A 19,935-nucleotide genomic window follows, 5' to 3' on the forward strand; every position below is an offset into this window, starting at 1 on the left:
TCCTTTACCTAAATTCAATGAATGCAAACAAACCTGGCCCTAGGCTGGGGAAGGGTCCTGCCATTTCTGGCCTGGGTTCTGCTTAGATGTGCTCTTTGATATAAAATATGGATGAACAGGGTATCACTACACAGGCTGATTGCTCCTCTAAGCAGGAATTAGCTGGCTTCTCATCTTTTTCAAGTGTTCAGGACTTTGCTCCAGGCACTAGATATCTTTTGTGGCAAGAAGTTTTTTCCCAGTTTAGAACTGTTTTATTTTGCTGACTTAGGGCCAGTTCTTTGGGAAACCAGCAGTGCTGAGGATCTGTTGTTTATAAAGGAACGTAATCAGTTCATTATCTAACCCCACTGACAGCAGGACAAACTTGTTGGAAGCCAGAGGGTAGTTTTACTTGCCATCAACTTCCTTGGTCTCCTACGGCATTGCAATTATGCTTGAAAAAGGTGTCTTTCCTATCAGCTCATTAGAAGCCTTTCTAAGATAGCTAGTCAGCTTCACAGCCTGTGCTCTTTCTTCTGGCACTATAGATGAAGTTGAAAAAATGTGCTTATAGTCTTTCCTTGTACCTATCATCTCCCACATTTCACATCAGTGGTATGCCTTGCCAGGGTAGAGTCCTTCCTGATATGAAAATGCTAAATAAATTATAGCTGGAGGGAATAGATATGGTGTTGACTGATGCTAATTCCCTGAAGTCAATGTAATAGTGTCTTCTGAGGCTGTGTTAGTGACAGGAGGTTGAAAGAATAAATGTTTCTTTCTGGAGGAAAAAAGAAAAAGAATGAAGTACAGGATTAAATATTACACCTCTAGTGAGCAAAGAGGATTCTGCTGGAGGTACATGCCACTTGTGATAATAAAGAAAAGGTCTTACAATGTTGATCATCCTTCATACCTTTAGTACTGTTCTGTGAGCACAAAGTATGCAGCCAGAAAATGTACTAATTCATCTTTCTCCATCCCTCTCTTGATTTTCAATTCACAAAAGTCATTGTCTTATCTCAATTAATTCTGTATTCTCTCCTGTACTGAATAAATGAAATGGTTTTGGATTCTGCAGACGCAATACTATTTCCAAAAAGTACTTTTCTTTATTTAGGAAAAAACTAATAGATTATGAAACAGATGATCCATAATGACCTGTACTAAATACTCTAAGTACTGTATACTGAGTACCAGTACTCTGCTTGTATCTTTCTTTTTCTCTTTCTTTCTTTCTTTCTTTCTTTCTTTCTTTCTTTCTTTCTTTCTTTCTTTCTTTCTTTCTTTCTTTCTTTCTTTCTTTCTTTTTCTTTTGAGATGTGAAATGCCTGCTACAGAACACCTTTTCAGGCTTATTCTTGTTCTTGCTTTCTCTGTCATTGTGGTGAACTGGGAGATAATCACAAAGGACCGAGGCACTTACAAGAAATACACAGGTCAAAAATACCCACATCCCACACATATTTCTGGTTTTTTCAGCTATTTTGAAAGCAACGGCTTTTTCTGTTCTCGGCTGTTCAATATGGTGTCCCTAGGGATTTTGCTAAGAGACAGAGACCAAACCATGGAGATCAGGATGAAGAAAATGATTGAAAACCTCAGGTATCAGAAATGCATATCAGTGGCCAAGAGATAAGACGTATTAAGAAGGAGTTTTGTCATCATGCAACAGAGACAGTGCTGGAAGTGAGAAGGGTTCATTGTCACTTTACACCTTCCTTAGGCTTCTCATACCTGTGGAAGATGTCCTACCGAGAGGGAGAGACAGAGCAGAACAGTCTCATGCCTTTTGGAAAAATGGAAAGTAGTTTCCAGAACAGTCTCTCATGAGAGCAATTCATGTAGAGCAATCAGGGAGTGGCTGGGCTGCCTTAGGTGTCTCTTGGGAAGAGGACTGGGCAACCATCATCAATCACATAACAATGGGGCAACAATGGGAAGTGAATCTCTGTTCAGAGAGAGTGAAAGGACTGAGAATGTCTGAAAGCCTGTGTGCTCATGCTCATGTTCCCAAATTATCCAGGGGAATTCATTTATTTGACTGCAAAACTCATGAACCTACTCAGTCTGAGCTTGTGTAGTTGCTGCAGGTGTTAGTGTGTGTAGGTCCTATTGTTTACTTGGCAATATTTTTAACCTGGAATATGATTGTGAAGAGTTAGGGAGAAATGGACATCTTTAGCACAAAGTGCCTGTAAGCATAAAACCATCCAGCCTTAAGTCCTCCTAGAAATGCATTTTTCAACTGCTATTTTTATAAATTACTTGTTTCTGTGGCATTTACGGTCATTTCCTTCCTTAGAAATGTTATTTTACAGTTGTTTAGTCCACAAAGCACAAACCTTCTCTGGCTTCTGCCTTAACTAACCAACCAGTATAAATTTCTCTTGAAATTCACAGCTGTCTTCACTGAATGTGAGTAAATGAGCCTGTCAGGTTGAGCTGACTCCAAACTTTCTTGTCTTTGGGATGCAAATCCTTTTAAGTATATTTAGGTCATCTCTATTTGATTTTCATGGGACATGGGGGAGGAGAAGAAACTTCTTCTTCCATAAAGGAAAGAAAATGAAAAAGATGGGCTTTAAATCACTCTGTTCAAAGTCACTATCAAAGTCATCATGTTCCATTCAAAAACCTGAGGATGCTGGGCTTCTGTTTTCCTTGTGTTTGTGTGCGAAAAAGGATTTCTCTCCATTGTTTTAATCTTTCACCTATGATTTAAACCATATTGGGGTTGTGACTGGTAGGTCTCATAGGAGACTCAGGTGCAATCTAGTCACTGGTTCAAATTGCAAAGCCAAACTGCTGGTACTTAGATGTTTTTAATGTCTGACTGAAATTGTTCATCAAATTCCTCACTACTTTCCATATTCTTTACCTTCCTGGCCTGGATACCCAGCAATCTGCTTCTTTTAAAATAACATTTCCCTGACACAAGGTCTCGGAGCACCACTTAAAATTGCCCAGCTCATATTTAATTCCTATTTGGATTTCCCCAGCTGGAGATACTTAAGTATATATTATGACCAGCAAACTGGAAAACCCCAGATATTCAAGAGCTGGATAAATAACTCTTAATAACATAGAATATAAAGTATTTGCTGTACCTCTTAGTCCTCCTCCAGCTCATAGGCAGAGGCAGAAACAGGATAAAAATCAGTGCAGTGCTCAGAAAGTGCAGCATTTCAGACATGATCATCCTTAACACAAACCCCTCTTTACTGCTGGTTTATATAATAATTTCTTCCAACTTTATGGCAGAGTCGCACTCCCAGTCTGCCTTAATGTGAATGAAAAATCAGGCTGTGATGTGTAATATTGCAAAAGATCTATGGTAAAATTTAGCTGTAAACTTTGTACATTTTTATTGAAAAAATGTGAGAGTTTTCATCTTGACAGATGATAAAATGTATAATGCACTTTGTGCAGAGGGCCGGTGCTGGCTTTGCAGAGGTGGGAACCAGAGCTGATACCATCCAGCAGTCTGTTCAAACTGTGTAAAAATGACATATTTTGGGGTGTTTCTGGATAATAAGGTCTCCTGAGCTCTTTGCAGCTGGATTTCTGTGATCATGTTTTCAAGAACATTCAAAATGCAGATGGGGGAGGAGAAATGGGTGTAATTTTCATTAGCAGTTGGTTTTATTAAGCAGCTATTATTAGGCTTCAGTTCTTCCCAAAAGAGGATACTATTAAAAATCTGGTTTAAGGCATTAGAGGTAAATCTACAGAACTAACTGCAGCCAAAAGCCTTAAAACTTCAAAAGCTTTTTAAAATATGTTGCTTAATTCCAGACAGGATCATATGGAGAATACAACTGGATTGAGATCATATAAAGGATTTCTTACCATGTGGTTGGGGTGACTTGCATAATCTACTTGTAATTGCTGTTTGTGAGCAGCAGGACCATGGCAGAGCATGCTCCAGAAAATCAAACAAATGTAAAGGTAAGTGAAGATAACTGATGACAACTGGAACTAAATATTATAAAAAGTTGTTTGATTAAACAGTGCTTTGATGGAATTGCAGTGCAAAATGTGAGGACTCTGCCTAGTCTTTTCACACATCTTAATGGAGAAAAGAGTTATAAAGATTAATTATTTAGGAAGACAGCCTGTATATTCCACTTCTTAACCAGTGCTTACAAAACCAAAGAAATCTTCTCCAGCTGAAGACACTTACTGTGGTAAGAACAATAGTTTTATGAGGAGTGACAGCAGAACTTTAACTCTGTGCCACATTCCTCTACTGTTCCATGTGTTGTCTTGCCCAGTTTATTACAGCAAGCTCTCCCCTGATTTCAGGATTGCATTTTTTAGCTCTTAGCCAAATCAGACACCATGGTTTATATTTTATATTTATACTTCCACTTCTGATGTGACAGAGGTTTCAGCTGGATACCATTTGCTGTGATCAGAAGTGTGCTTTCAAATATTTTTAAATATTTTATAGATTATCACCCAAAAGGAAGCAGAGCCTAGAAGAAAAGTAACTGCTACATCAGCTTCTTTTCTGTGACTCCTGATGAATTAATGATTATTCTTTTACATCTCTTATACCAATAGCAGGCATGAAAGGCTTTAACATTCAGGACACCAAGAAATGTTAGAAGAGGGAGCCACAATGAACTCCTAGATAAGTTGTGATGAGAAGGACCAGTCACTGGGAGAGGGGGAACTGTTGGTCACCTGTTAGGGCAGGGAGTAACTCATCTCCTGGGAGCATCCCATGTTGTCTACAAGGGGAGCAAGGGACCACTGCCTGGGTGTCTTTCTTCTCCTACTTGTTGAATTTGAGCCCACTAAATAGTCAAAACCTGTGTGAGTGTATATATACATGTGTGTGTACAAAGGGATGGGGTAGGGGAGAGAAGGAGGAAGTAAACTCATGGTTTATATATTTGGATTTGTATAAGGGTAGAGAAATCAGAAGTGCTTGATTTTAGAATGACAAACTAAACAAAACAAAACAGTACACACAGCTGTTCCTCCTAAGCAGGAAAGGGAGAGAAAGGTATCCAAGAGCCCACCATAGCTGTTGAATAACCAGACCAGCTGTTGTTCAATTCAACTGTCTCTGAAGTATTGAGGGCTTTTGGAGCACCCTGAAAATCAAAAGGTTTGACTTATCTAAATCAGATATGGTACTTTCTTCTTCATCTTTTTCCTTTTAATAGAGTTTCTAGTTCACATTTGTTTTGTGTCTTCAGTTTCAATATTTCAGAAAGCGAAGCAGTCTGTAGTTAAGTGGTGTGCAGAGCCTGACTGATCTTCTCCAAGCCTCTAAAGCTATCTTCAGTGACTGTCATATTAGTGGGATAAAGAAAGGCACAGTGCTCCAAAGGACTGGTTTTACATCTTTCTGTGCTGTGCTCTGAAATAGTTTCTCAAGGATTTAACTGGATGCTGAAACAGCAGTTTAAAAATTCTTTGCTCTGATCTGAAATACCTGATAAAAACACATGGATTTTCTGGAGTCCTTTCTGTGTTTCTAATATTATTATTTCATTTACCAGCCCAAATGACTCTACTTTATTTATCTTTTGTGGCACATAGGTAATAAATGTTGGGCTACAGATGAAGTGATTTGGGCAAAATCCTCAAGTGGTTTGGGCAAAAAGAAAAAGCGACAAAAGAAGAGTGGGTAAAAAAAGCAATAACCCGAGGCCAAACATTATTTACGCTTTTACAGTCTTTAAACATTTATTTATGAACAAATGTCAGCTACAACCCAGCTGTAACTTTGCTCTGTTGTTAGCCAGTTGCAAAAGCTCAGTCCTCTATTCATTGTTAGCTATTGAAATAGGATTCTGAGATAAGAACCATGGCATTTTCAAAAATTTGTTTATTAGTAAAGGCTGGTGCCTGTCCTGTATGTTACTATAGTCCGTACTCTCTCAAAATCCACAATAAACCGTTCCCCCCATTTCAAGCTGCTCATCCATGCAATTGCTACCTAAGATCTTTGGAAATTCATAACTGTCATTCTTTCCTCTCTAAACATTATCTTCACATTCCTTTGTAATTGTACTCCTACCAGTGAGCACAATGTCCCAGCAGCATTAGCAACAAGCCAGGGGACCAATGGCATTGCCATTTCTTTTTGACATCTTCAAGCTATTTTGAATCAGTGGTGCTGTGTCTTGCAATGTGGAGCCCACAAAGGCTGCAGTGTTTTCCTCTCTTGGTTATTAATTGGCCCATGACAGTGACATTGACATTGTGGTGGCAGACACATGCAGATTGTAAATTAATATGCTGAGATTGATAGTTAGAAAAGAATTTCATTCAGACCATCCAAGCTCTTAAATCACTTAAAAAAAAGGCTGAGTAGAAGCATCTAAGAAACATGAGAAAACCTTGGATTACCTTATTTAAATTTGATACTTAATGAAAACATAAATATTTAAAACCCATAAAGTTATTAACTAAATTTACCAGAATTATTTTAAAGGTACAATTTACTCAGCTAGATCATCAGTCAAGGCAATCTCTATTTAAATTGATGGAGTTATGTCATTGTACACAGCTTGAGCTCTTCACATGATATCTTTTCTAAGCGTCTCTGCTTTTAGAACTTGACTTTTTTTTGTGACAGCTACATACATGTTTTTCCAATGACTTAAGAACCATAAAACCACATTTAATATATTTTTTTTTTTAAAAAGCACTTATGATAACTTACCATTCTGTAAAGCTTATCCTCCAGATCCTGATTAATTCTTTGTAAGGCTAGGTAATTGTTTTGTATCCTAAAACAAAGATGATATCATGTAACTGAATGCATTGCTTTTCATGTTGTTTTTTACCTGTATTTTCACATCAGTACAAAACCTTGGCTTGCACTACTTGAATTCTATTTGCTTATCACTCCTGTTACCAGTCAGTGGTTGCCTTTGAAATGCAATTACCATCTGCTTCCTAAGCAAACTTCTTTGTCATATTTGCTTACTATATTTAGCAGCAAATTCCAGCAGGAAGTGAAGATATGTTGGTTGTTCTGCACTTGTGTGCAGACACACATTACAGCCTAGGAACTTGCACAAGGTAATTATAGTTTTACATCAGGCTCAAGAATAGTATGTCAGAGAGGAAGCTTGAGCTGTAGGCTTAGGCAGCACAAAAATAAAAGATTTATTGTGAAATTGCAGCAGAATCCTGATGACTGTAGCAACATGTGGGCATCAACATGTGACTTAGAAGAGAATATTTCTTCTTTCAACAGGAGTTCAAGGAGTTGCTTATTTTTTCAGGAAGTATATTTAGATACCTTAGCTGGGAAAAGATGGGTATTTATTTTTATCAGCACTTAGGGACTGAATGAACTCTCAAAATGAGGCTTCCCTGCTTATTCCAGAGCAACACACCAAAGAAAAGTTTCAGCCTGCACATCTTTAGGTTACTTAGATGGTAACCTTGGTATGGTAGTGAACAAGCCTGTGGGAAAAGATTTTCCCACAGGCTGTGGGAAAAACATTGGCATTTTGGTAGTAGCTTTCTCTTCACAGAACCTAAGGAGGATAGCTCCTTGTTCATTAGTACCCATCACCTCAGCAAGATGTATAACAAATGTAAAGCAAATATTAGAAGCTCAGGGTTGAAAATTTTGTCTGAACAAATCTATATGTCTGTACTGATCAATAGGTCAAAGTATTTTCAGCAGTGAGGAGATTTTACGTAATGTGCAAGTGTTTTCACTGTAAGAGTGAACTCAGATGTAATAGACATTTATACAGCAGAACGCACTTCCTTTCAGAAGTCTGGATCCGGGTGTAGTTTCTGTGGTTATCAGGATGGGACTGGGATTAAAGAAGTCTCTTTGGTTTGTCATTTGGTTAGGAGTGGCTGTAGAAATTGGAATGAAGGTCTGTTTTCCAAACATGCCATAGCTTCGAATCAAAGGGTCTAGCCCATCCCTTCCTGGCAACGTGATGCTTCTCCCAGATTCTGTTGCCATGGAGATTTTCTTTCCAGTTAAATGATCAGAATTCTCCATCCAGGGCAGGCCAGTGGCTTGCAGTGCCCCTCTTGAGGGATGCAGAGCTCTGGCTGGGCCTCCCAGCAGTGAAATAACATCTGCTGCACGGACCTGAGAGGGGATGTCTGTGCCAAGGACATCTGCTCTGTGGATATAAATAATAACATCCCCATGGGTGAACCTCCTCGGGGTACCAAGGGTCAGCCCAGAATCATCAGCCATTTCCAATATGCATTGCAAGCCTGGGGGAAGTCTCAATGTTGCCTACATTTTACAGAGCTGCTGAGCAGAGACTTCCTTCCTGTGAGGAGGGTCTGTGGTAAACAGTGTTTGCTGAGGTGGTGACCCAAATGGGCTGAAAACCTCTGAGACTTGTACTGTGAGACTTGGTCAATACTCACCAATTCTCATAGTGCCATTATGCTTGTGTCCAGGTGACTTAAAGGATTGACTCAAGTTTACAATTCTCTGCATTGTCCATGCTCCTCACAGCATTTACCACTAAGCCTCACTATAGACATTGACTTGTGCAGCTCTAGGTTTACTTGGGATTTTCCCAGCCATTTAGCTGACAACACAACGAAGACAAATCTCAGGGTACTCTGTACCCAGCTTTTTGTGGCACAGGAGAAAGCAGAGATGATCTTGATACAAGGAGGATTAAAATGGCTTTGCCTGCAGTTAGCACAAATATTTTGTTTTGCTGGTAAGGATGCATGCCATGGTGCAGGAAGAAAGGATTTTGGGAAATAAAATAGTGCCTTTTGGCTGAGCCCTAAAGTGCCCTGGCATCTTCTTTGTTGTGGTCTACATTTTTTGTCTAGTAAAGCGAAATAGAACAGACTAAACTTGCTTGGCACCCAGGAAGTTTGTGGTTCAAGTGGAGGTGGTGTAAAAACTGATTTAAACAGTTAGCACCTGCAATTCCCTAAAAGTTTGCATGTGTTCAAAAGCACTTGCATAACTTCCTGAAAGTAAAGGGAAGAAGAAATTTCCTTCAGGGCTTTTCTAGGTGTCCCTGTACCACAGGCTGTTCTGCAGTGGTTACTGATGTGGACAGTTCAAGGGAGACCCTGAAGGTTCCTTGTCCGTAACTTTGAGACCATGAATAAAACCAGCAGTGATTACTGCTTGGATAGACTCACTTATGGTAACAATGGGTTTGTTCCTCAGCTTCTGTTGTCACTTTTTCTCTTGATATGAATGACTGAAAGGTTAACTATTATTAATTGTTTTTCAATGACAATACTTCCATGCCATAGATGGTGTTAGAAGGTTTTTCAAGTTTTTCACAATCTCCTTCTCTCTTTATAACTTCTTTTGCCTTTGCCCATCAAATTTTTGCCTGTTGTATGTTTAGGAGAAAGTAGCCCACAAACTCTAGTTCTCTAGCACATTCATTTTGCACTGAGAAAATGACCACCTCCCGGTACAGTCAAATCCAATCTAAAAAAAATCCACAGAAAGTAGGAAGCTGAGCTTCAAAAAGTGTTTCTATTGAGAACAGTATGCAAAGGTAGTCAAAATAAGCACAAACACATACACACATACACAAGCACATACACATGCACATATAGGCATAAACCCCAAATTGGAAATTCACTGTGCCAAAAGAAGTGTCAGCAAATGTAGGTGGCAAGGAGAGAAATGGACCCAGAAGTACATGGAAGAAAGTGTTAAAGGGATAAAAGAGGAACAGAGTCAGATCAGTCTTCGGGCAAAACTGTAAGATAAAAGGAAGGGGAAATAAAGAGCAGGGAAAGTTCAAATTTGAAATGATCGGGTGACCAAATGGTAACTTAACCTTGTTTGCAGAAAAAAATACACCCAGATAGCCTGAACATTGTGAAGTATGAAATATTTTAACCTTGTAAATCTGGCTTCTTTGAAAAGAAAATGAAGGGTAGGCTTCACTATCCTGCAAAACTGCTATAAGGATAAAGTCATGTGGCTTGATAACCTATTATCATTTGTGGATGTATTTTTGTGTTGTTTATGTCATTAGGAGATGCTCATGTAACTTCAGGTGCACATACATGCATCCATTAAACAAATATTTCGATTCTTGAACAAATTGGGGCCTAATTAAAAATATTCTGACCATATTGAATGTATCAGGTGTCTGTGCTCCAACACACCAGACAACACACTCCTCCCTAAGACTGCAGATCACTGAAGAGGAAGTCTGCAAAAGCCTCTATTTCTCTGCTTCCACTCAATCTCAAGCCCTCTTAAGGCCATGAAATAAATCTAAAGTAAAACTTAGTCTTGGGCTGACTTTCTTTAAAGAAGAGAATTTCTCCTAGAGTGCAGTTAGCTTTGAAAAGTGACTCTTGAAAGAGTAACTTCTTCAAAAAACTTTTCTCTCTCTGTTATCACAAGTTATACCAACATCCTTATGAAAACAATAGTTTTTCCTCCCGGACTCCTGTTCAGAACACCCCTTCAGTCTGTGAAATGCCTTGCTTTTGGTGAAACAATTATCTGTGTGGGCTAATCTCAGTGCTAAATACAGCCTTGTATGGGTTTACTTCTCATGTCTTAAAATAACTTTCTGTTAAAGGATAGGATGGGGACCTCGCCAAGTTGTTACCCAGGGTAGAGCCTCAAGGAAAAAACCCAGCATGAACTTTGGAGTCCAGATGTGGTTCCAAGCTTGGTTTTTGATATTTTTTTAGATTTCAACTTATAAAAGCTATGCTGACCATGTCAGATAAGGGACCACTCTGAGGTATATGAAATCCCCTATCTCTTCAGTCACTTTTCAAAGCTGAACATATGCTTTACAGTCATTATTTTCAAATCTAGTCAGCACTGTTCTCCCACTGAGAAAAAAGAAAGAAGCCATCTCTAAATGTTTGTAGAGAGTTTGAAAACTTGACCCTTGAGACACAAAAATGACTTCTTCTCTTGGGTAAAAGTAGGGAGGCCTAGCAACAACACAGGCAATTCTGGGTAAATTAAGACAAAGACTTTCAGAAAGGATTAGAAAAGGTATTCATTCAGCCTCTTGGAAAAAAATTTACACTTTACAGAAACAGAAATTTAATAACAGAAATGTTCTCCAGTGTACAAGTGGGATCTTGCTACACAGGGCCTATTTATTTATGAGGGGTTGAATTTCTCTCCCTGTGCAGTGAATAAAGGAAGAGGCACATAATTGAAACTAATTATACTTTGTTTTCCTCACATTGATTTTCTTCTGTGACATGTGCTGACATGCTTTTGGATGACAGGTTTTTTTCAGACATTACCCTTCTCCAGGTTGACAAATCTAGATGTTCAACTTGCAGGATGCCTTGCTATTCTCAATAGAAACATTTTTAAAGCTCACCTCGTAAAACATTTTTGGCTTCCATTATGATATGTCTTCAGGGGAGTAATCACCTGCCTGAAACATAATTTTTAATATAAGTTTTCTTTGTAATATGGTACAATGTTCCATTAGAATATTGGAAAGTCAGTTCTGCTAATGTAATGTTCTAGTATGAGTTCTAGACTTGGCTGTGAGACCCTGGCCTGAGTTTCAAAGGGTGCTTGACTCATTAATGCCCAGTGAAATTGATAAGAGGCTTTCTACTGACTAGGAAGCCCCTCTGTTTTAACAAGAGTGGGATGGTCAGCCCCTCTGCTGCTTTATGGCAGCTGCACAAATTCATGCTTCAAGAGAAAAGAGTACCAGTGTTCCCTGTCCTGGAATGTATTGAAGCGAAACTACATCAAGAATGAAGTTACTTTCAGTGACTCTGCTCTAAGTGAAAAGATAGGAAAAATATTGTTGACAAGAAAACTATATAGAGAACCTCCAGATTGCTCTTGATAGATGTGTGTAGATTTCAAACTCACCACAACACCTGCATATTTTAGTTTCGTTTTGAGAAACATCCCCAGTTAGAGAAGCATTTAAGTTATAAGACCACACTAGAATGTTTCCTAAATTGAGATCTTACAGACTCATTCTGTTTGAAATTTGCATAAAATGGTTTGGTTGACTCTGTTTATTGGTGGTTTTTGACATTGTTTTGGTTTGGCTTTTGCCTTCTGCAAGGAATGAAAAATATTTCCTTAGGTATTGCCCTGGAATGATTTATTCTGAATTTAGTTTTGAGTCATCCAATGAATTAACCAAATAGTTCCATTAAGATATCAGTTTAGGAAAGTCTCACAAGACATGCAAATACATTCCTGCATAAGTGGATAATTCTAGTTTCAGAAGTTTTGAAAACAAATGAAAAAATGGATATTAAGAATCAATGATAAATTTTAGGCTAAGTCCACAGACCATTTTCATCAGTGCCATTAATGTCAGGACTGCTTGCTTAACATAATCTATCATTAGCACTACCTAGGTCCCTGATTTGCAACAGCAAGGTACCACAGCTACAACAGTTTTAAATAATAGCTTTTCACCATCATCCCATTCTGCTTGAGGCTAAAAAGGAAATTATTTGCTATACTATAATGCAAAATGCCTTAATATTATTTGAATTGAACATAGTCTCAGCTTTGAGTGATGGAGACCCAAATTCTATTCTCTTGTATGAATGCAAAGAAGTCTAAACAAAGAAAATGAGCAAAGTCATTTAAAAAAGATTTATCTGTATATCTAGAGTATAAATAATATATATATATGTAGTGTGTTTTTAACCTTTGTATGTGTAATGCCATGCGACACTACCCCACATGTGTGTTTATACATAAATAATGCCATATATGCACATATATAGGTGTATTTCTATTAACATATTTGCTTTTGGTACAGAGACATTTTACATATCACAGATAAATAACTGCATGTGGCATGTAATATATACTCAGGTAAATGAAATCTATATATTAAATATGAAACACGATGTGTAATCAATAAATAATAAATTACACGTTTGTGACTATATTTGTTTTTACTTAACATATGTCTTTAATACAGCCACTTTTAAAATTCTAATAACTCTGTTTATTTCAAAAAGTTCATTACTAACCTTCTCAGTTTTTCAGTTACTTTTTCAAGTTCCTCCTGAGCACGTCTCAATTCTATTTCAAGATACTGACGTGTAGAATCAAACTCCGTTTCAAGCATTTCCAGCTTATGGGTAGTGTACGATAGGCGCTTTCGTAATTCCCCCTTCTGTTCTTGCAAAGTACTAGAAAAACAAAGACCACAGCTGTAGAATTTAGCTGCTCCCAAAAAGCTTTTCATGATCCACTCTTTGACTAGTTCCCTAGAGTATAGCTTGGCCTCAAGCCAGAAAAGTGTGCTTAATAATCTGTTTACTGCACTTTGAAAATCTTCTGATTCAGACAGCTGACTATCTTCCATCTGTCCTTTCTGGTGCATTTATTGCTACTATCTCATTATCCAGAATGGAATATGTTGTGAAAGAATCTTCATTAAAATACAAAACACGCTCTAGTGTTTGGTTTCACATAGGACTTCCATTTAGATTTATCTTACCATACTATGACTGAAGTAGCAGGTCTCTATAGAGCAGCAACTCTAAATAAACTACCAAAAATATTTCCTTACCTAAAATCCAAATTAAAATTCTGTGGAGGAAGAAACTTTTGTCTTGTTTGATTCCATTTCCACCCCAATCACTGCCACAGAGATGCTAGAGATCTTATTGTTCAGCATCTCGTTTGGAGAATGGTAATCAATTAATAATATCACAACTGTAAGGTTGTAGATCTTTCCCTTTTTCCCCCACTTATTTGGGAGCCAAGACTTTCCAGACCCAAGTGTAACCCCTAATTTTTCACAGTTTTTTTCACTAAAGAACTTATTGTAAAGCATCTTCACTTATGGTCGTAAACAAAACAAAGCAGGAGACTCAGGTGACCCACTCTGCATGCGCCTCAATTCTTATCTGCACAATGGAGACTTTTGTATCCTTGTCTATTTAGTTTGTAAGCTTCTCAGTCTTCTCACATTTTTGCCAGTTGAACAGCAGGATGGGATTCCTGCCAGAGCTGGATCTCTGGAGATGAATGTAACTTGGTTCAGATACAGCAACCTCAGTATGGAGCTGATCACTTGGCTCCAGGTGGGACCCCTGAGGCACTATGGAACTGGGATCTGCCATCACCTAGACACAAAGTGCTACCACAGGATGCATTGTGAATTGTTTTGGTTTTTTTTAATCCTATGGTAAAAATAGTTCTTCATAAATGAATGGCAGATCTTGATTCCCTTTGATGTCAAGTGAGTACCGCCATCAGCTGCAGTAGAATAATATTTTGGATCTTTAATTAGACAAGAGAGGTGGGAACAACATGTCGATCTTCAAGGAACACTTATCTGAGCTGTCTACAGCGTGACTGGCTTCTCCTCTTCAAGCTATGGTAGGAGCTCAGTAAGTTAATGCAAAAGCCTTACAATTGCTGCTTGCTTGATCCATGCAGCTTTGAGCTAGGAAACAGCCTAAGGTTTTGTCAACAGTGCTCTATTTCAATTGCATGTATTGCGTGGTTACAGCTATACTTAGATTACCACTTGTAGTTATATTCTCTTAAAATAATATATTCTAATTCAGATATTTAATGCAGCTCCACTTAATATAACCATTTAATTTTTATATTTCACTTTGTGAATTAAACTCTGAAGTTATCTAGGGAACTGAGAACCCATGCTGCTCATTTCTACATGTCCTCATTGATGATGTTACCACATCATACCGCCTTTCACTTGCTCTGCTTCTGGCCTGTTCTTGCTACTCATCTGCTTATCTTGGGAAAGAAGAGTGGTCAGTTTTCCTTCCTGTAGCATGGCAACTTGGATTTTCTTCTGTGAAGTGGCAGTTACAGTGTCAAAATTGTTTAGAGTGAAAAGAGATATGATCTCAAGTTTTCTGCTGCTCTAAAAATCTAATCACTAGGATTTGCACGAAAAGTAGACAGTAGGTCCTCCAGCTATGATTTTGAATAAAAATGCCCAGGCTGAGGCTGCTGGGCAAGTGCAGTTAATGCAAGTTAAGCCAGATCAAGGAAGGCTAGAGCATCCTGCTTCACTGGGAAGTTTTGGACACAGGGAGCATAACCTTTGGGAGGAAGAGGAGCTATTGGGGTACAAATATAATGGTAATGCCAGGAGTGTTTAAGTTAATAACAGCTGGAGACTGCTTAATAAAAGAAGAAAACGGGGAAAGTTAATCACCTCCAATAACTTTGTTTTCTGCTTCCTCATGTAGGTACTTCTTGCTTTGGGTCTCAGTTGTGAGAAGAATAAGCAGGAGCAAAACTCCTGACTCCTCAAATGAAGTTGCTTCTGCATAGACCTGTGTGCCTAGACATGTCTATGTGGGGAAACTTGGGGTTAAAAATCTGAGTTCTGTGTAAAGCTTGATCCTGAGGTGGAAGGCAGTGCTGGTCTGAGATGCCGAAATGTGTTTTTAGATTCAGATCTCGACAGTTTTGTAGGTTTTGGCAGGCTGAAGCTTGTACTAGAAGCATAAACTTCCAGCTCACTTTTTCCCTTGAAGTTCACTTTGAAGTATTTGTATTCTTGAATTCTTTGCTTTCAGAATGAGATTATTCAATCCATTAAAATAAAGACTATTCTAATGAGCTTTACTGAAAGTCTACACACATGGACTCTTCCATGTGATGTTTTGGGTAGTAAACCATAGCTGTAACTTTGTTCAAAAAAAGAAAAACTCCACTGATTAAGGCAAAACTCAGGCAGCTTCAAAGATCAAAGTTATTCCCAACCAGCAAACCATAATTCTGAAAAAGTTTTATTCATTTCCACCCAAGCTGGAAAGATGGGGTGACATTTTTAAACTCTCCCAACCCTAGGAGAACCCCTCCTCACTGTGTACTTTGATTCACCTGATACATGTTAAAACAGCTAATTGTTTTCAAGAGGACATATAATTTTTAAATAGGAAATAATCCCTGATTTATGATGGGATTATTTAAGATACAATAGTAGATGCATGACAGTGAGTCCGTACTAAAACACAAGTTATTAGATGGAAAGGCAAAACTTTTAGAAGGAAAGAAATTATGTTCTGACAAGAATATGCTGAATGGCAAAATCTTATAGTCACTTTTGTGGAAGAAGAAAAAAGAAAGAGAGAGAGAAAAGACCACAGCTGGGAAAGTGTTAAATCATCTGCTTTAATATCTGTCTTGAGTCAAGCAAGTCTGGAAAGACAGCTAACTTTAAGCAATGGCACAATGAATCTTACGCTCATGAATGGCACAATTGGGAAATTTTCCCAAATCTTAGACTGCAACCATTGAAAGGGTACTGATAGCTCTAACACTGAGAGCAGATTTCCCAGGATTCCCAAGATGGCTTTTATTTCTGCGTGATTTGAGCCTTATCTAGATACATTATTGGTTGGAGGTAAACCCTGTTGTTTTCTCTTGATATTGGTTCTATATGAACAAGCATCTAAAAAGCAAAGGCAAAGCGAGTGACACAGCAGAAAGAAGAAGAGGATGCAATATATCAAATTCTGCATCTCTAATAACAGGATCAGAGCCTCAATTTTTGTTTTGTGCTAATCTAAGGTATTTAATGAGATTTTTGTTTGTTTGCTTTGTTGTTTGGGGTTTTTTTCATATCTCAAGAAACAGATGTTCTTTTTCTGAAAACCTTCCCCTAACCATTATCTTCCCATGTCATCACATAATGACATGCTTGGATTCTCATTCCTTATGCTTTGCTGTGTTTTTTGTTCTACTAATCTGAGGCTTTCACGAGGAGGGATAAATTTTGCTCTTTATCACTGTAAATTTGATAGTGGTAATTTAACTAGAGTTGAAAAGAGGGAAAAGATAAAAAGTCAAAATATGGAGTCACAAAGTCAACCATTTAGCATGTTCCCTTTTCTACAAACCAACCAACTCCATAAATTAGCTGAACTTTTTTTCTGCTTGTCACATACCAGTTAATTAGAAAAGTTCATTGCACAGGTTTTTTTAATGCTGGTAAATCACTGTATTTTGATTCATAATTTATGTTCTATGGGTGTTGATCCTCATGGTTCTTTAGTTTTATATATATGTAAAACTAAGAAAATAAATACATGGGAAAAAGTACAGCCTGGAGAAATGAGAGGACTTATTTGCAAATAAAATTCTGATAGTGTTATGTCTTAGCAATCTGATAATGCTATGTCTTAGAAAATACAGATCCTATGGTCTTCCTAAAATTCTGACAGCTTCAAGGAGTATGGAATTACAGGGCAGGCTCAAAAATCCTGTAGATTATTCCACCTTTAGCATAAGTGGTTGTCTATTTCTTTTAATGATCTCTAATGTACTGCTCCTGTGACAATCAGTGGTTTGCAGGTCATTACCCACTTTGCTTCATTAAAATATTTCTCTAACAACAAGGACAGTGAATACAATATTAAATATTTAGACTGGTGAAAGAAAACCTCTCAAGGGAAGCTACTTTAAAGGTTATTAAAAATTGGTCTTTAAACTTTCCAAAGTAGTATTTTCACTGATTAGCTCTGTTTATACGCAAAAAAAGTATAAAATAGATGAAACATGTATTTGCACAGAAATTTGTGCCCACAAACATTATCTCAGCCTGCAGCTGTTGGTCAGGGTTAATCTGTAGTGCTGGCTGGAGAAGCTCCAGGTGAACACATTCCCACTGGATTTCAGACAAAGCTGAGATGCCACAAGATAAGGGCCTATTCTGCGGAAGGTGTGCTGGAAAACAAGCAGGTTTTCATTGTACCTGTCTGATCTTCTGCCAGCTCATCTGCCTGGCAGATGGGCTTATGACAAAGGAGTGCTGGCATGCAAAGCTGGGGATGTTCAGCTGCCTGGAGGCTAGAGGATTTCTAGAGCCTTCTACCCTCAGGTGGCCAACAAAAAGGGTAGGTTCAGGTGCTCCCTGAGCCTTTACTCCATGAGAGTTGATGTCTATGGGTCTGCCCCATCAGTGGAGTATTCCAGCAACTACATATCTCCACCTCACTGGTCAAACTGCTTCGGCAGCACTTTCATGTCTGCCTGCCACCCCAGGGCTCTGGTTTTAGATGATTCTGCAATGTTGTCTAAAGCCAGAGCAAAACCATTTTTTTTGAACCAGGGAAATTCTCCCTGAAAGGACTGATTACATTCCTTCACACTGCTTCTGAAGTGAGTGGAAAAAAAATGATTAATGGTATTAGGAGGAAAATTAGCAGTGAAAGGAATGCAAAACAAAGGCAAGATAGATGCCCATGCCAAATATACTGAAAAATACCCATATCAAAGGTTCTTATATAGTGAACATTTTAATGTAGCTGTGAAATCCTAAGTACAACTAATAGCATTTTGGGGGAAAAAGCCTGTCTCAAAAGAAAGAACGTGTAAGAAGGAACTAATCTGGACTGGGGTTTGGTTCTCTGTTTTGAACCTGGCTGTATCACTCAAGAGAGTTAAGGCAAGACTGAGCTTGCCTACTGCTGGTCAGCTCTGGCTCCTGTTCTTAGTCAAGAGCAGGCACTATCAGGATGAAATTAATCTGACCTATTTTGGAAGCCTACTTTTAGATGAGTTGACGCAAATCTGGAAGTACCCATTTCCGTTAATTACAAAGGGAATCTAGACAAGTATCTGAGACGTAGACAATCACATCTCATCAGATAACTCCCCCTCTTCCTGACTCAGTTCTGTGTGTATGAGATGAGGTAATAGTATTGCCTTTCTTGTTTGCTTAGATGGCGTGGGGGTCCACAAAAATGAACCACTAAATGCTTTTAAAATGTTTATCAGATCTGCTTCATGTCTGCGATGTGTCACATTCTAAAATAAAACTTCATAGGATCAGGAATTTGGGAGTGCTGAGGAAAAGTTTAAAAATATATTCTGAACAGAATTTAAAAAAAAAAAAGTTTTCTTCTTTTGCCCTGTGGGGTTTTATCTAGGGAAAGGTCAATAACAGTCAACCCTGTAGGGGTGCTTTCTGTGAAAGAGTATAAAGATCAGGAGAGGGTCTCCGGGAAAGGCCAAGGGAGAACATGTGCACCCAGTCATGGCAACCCAGCTTTAACCACTGATGACAGACATGGCAGGCAGCCATAGGGGCTGGGGCAGCTTTGTGCCCTTGCTTTCCTGGAAGCACTTTCCCAACACTGTAAGTCTGCTGTGGATCTCTGCAACAGATGGGTTCTTTAGCTCAAGGAATGCAGCCATCCACACCCCTGGTTTTGTTTCTGATTTTTGGATCACAGAGATGAAGATCATCAGCCAGGCAAGAGGCAAGACTCTGGGAGACACCTTCCTGACCTGTAGCTCACACCCCAGGGAGCAGAAGTTGGGGACAGAAATCTCTGGGGTTGTTCACAGCTGGCAGAGATGCCAGCAAGTCCTCAGTGCTTCTGTGTTACTACTCAATGGAGCTGGACTGCATTGCCAACTTGATCTTGAGACTACCAAGGAATTTTGGCTCCAGCAGCTCTTGATGATCCACTTCTGGTGGTCTGGATTACATGAGACATTTTATTCCACTCTGGAATGGGTCTGGAGGCTGCCCAAAGTGGACATGTTGCAAGAAAGACACCCAAACCCCATCTTAGAAAGCATAGCTTTGAGATGACAGTTGTGACATTGAATCTGACCCCTCAACAACATTTTTTCCAAGCTGTAGTTGTTGAGAAATGAGGTCCAACACAAGTGCTTTCTAGATTAATGAAAGATTTTTAATGAATCCAATTTAATTGGATTTCTATGTTAATCAAGTTTTGATTATGTGTTATGTGCTCAGGGTCACTGTTTCAAAAGGTTAATGCCAAAATTTCCTTGTCTGCAGTTTTTGTGTCTAACCTTGCTCTTGCTTTATCTGATTAGGAGGGGGATGGGATAAAAATACAAAGTCAAGATCCAGAGCCTGAGAATCCAACTACAGACTTGAAATTAAAATTTTATTGGGGAGAAAGATTACATGCTGCAGCTCAGACCCAGAGTCAAGTCCGCAAATCCCAATTCCCTTGCACTCTTTATTCAGCAGCTTCATTTGTACTTAA

The 19,935-nt window shown here is 38.6% G+C and overlaps 1 protein-coding gene across 1 annotated transcript in view; it reads right to left on the reverse strand.

Moving 5' to 3' along the window:
* BEGAIN (brain enriched guanylate kinase associated) overlaps positions 1-19,935 on the reverse strand; it is a 150,231-nt gene that overhangs the window by 47,492 nt on the left and 82,804 nt on the right. The window contains exons 4-5 of the mRNA XM_017729088.1: positions 12,943-13,104; positions 6,671-6,737 (exon numbers count right to left, since the gene is read on the reverse strand). Coding sequence (XP_017584577.1) covers positions 6,671-6,737; positions 12,943-13,104 — 229 coding nt within the window. The remainder of the gene's footprint in view (positions 1-6,670; positions 6,738-12,942; positions 13,105-19,935) is intronic.

This window comes from Corvus brachyrhynchos, unplaced genomic scaffold (assembly GCF_000691975.1).
Source record: "Corvus brachyrhynchos isolate BGI_N302 unplaced genomic scaffold, ASM69197v1 scaffold1, whole genome shotgun sequence".
NCBI lineage: Eukaryota > Metazoa > Chordata > Aves > Passeriformes > Corvidae > Corvus > Corvus brachyrhynchos.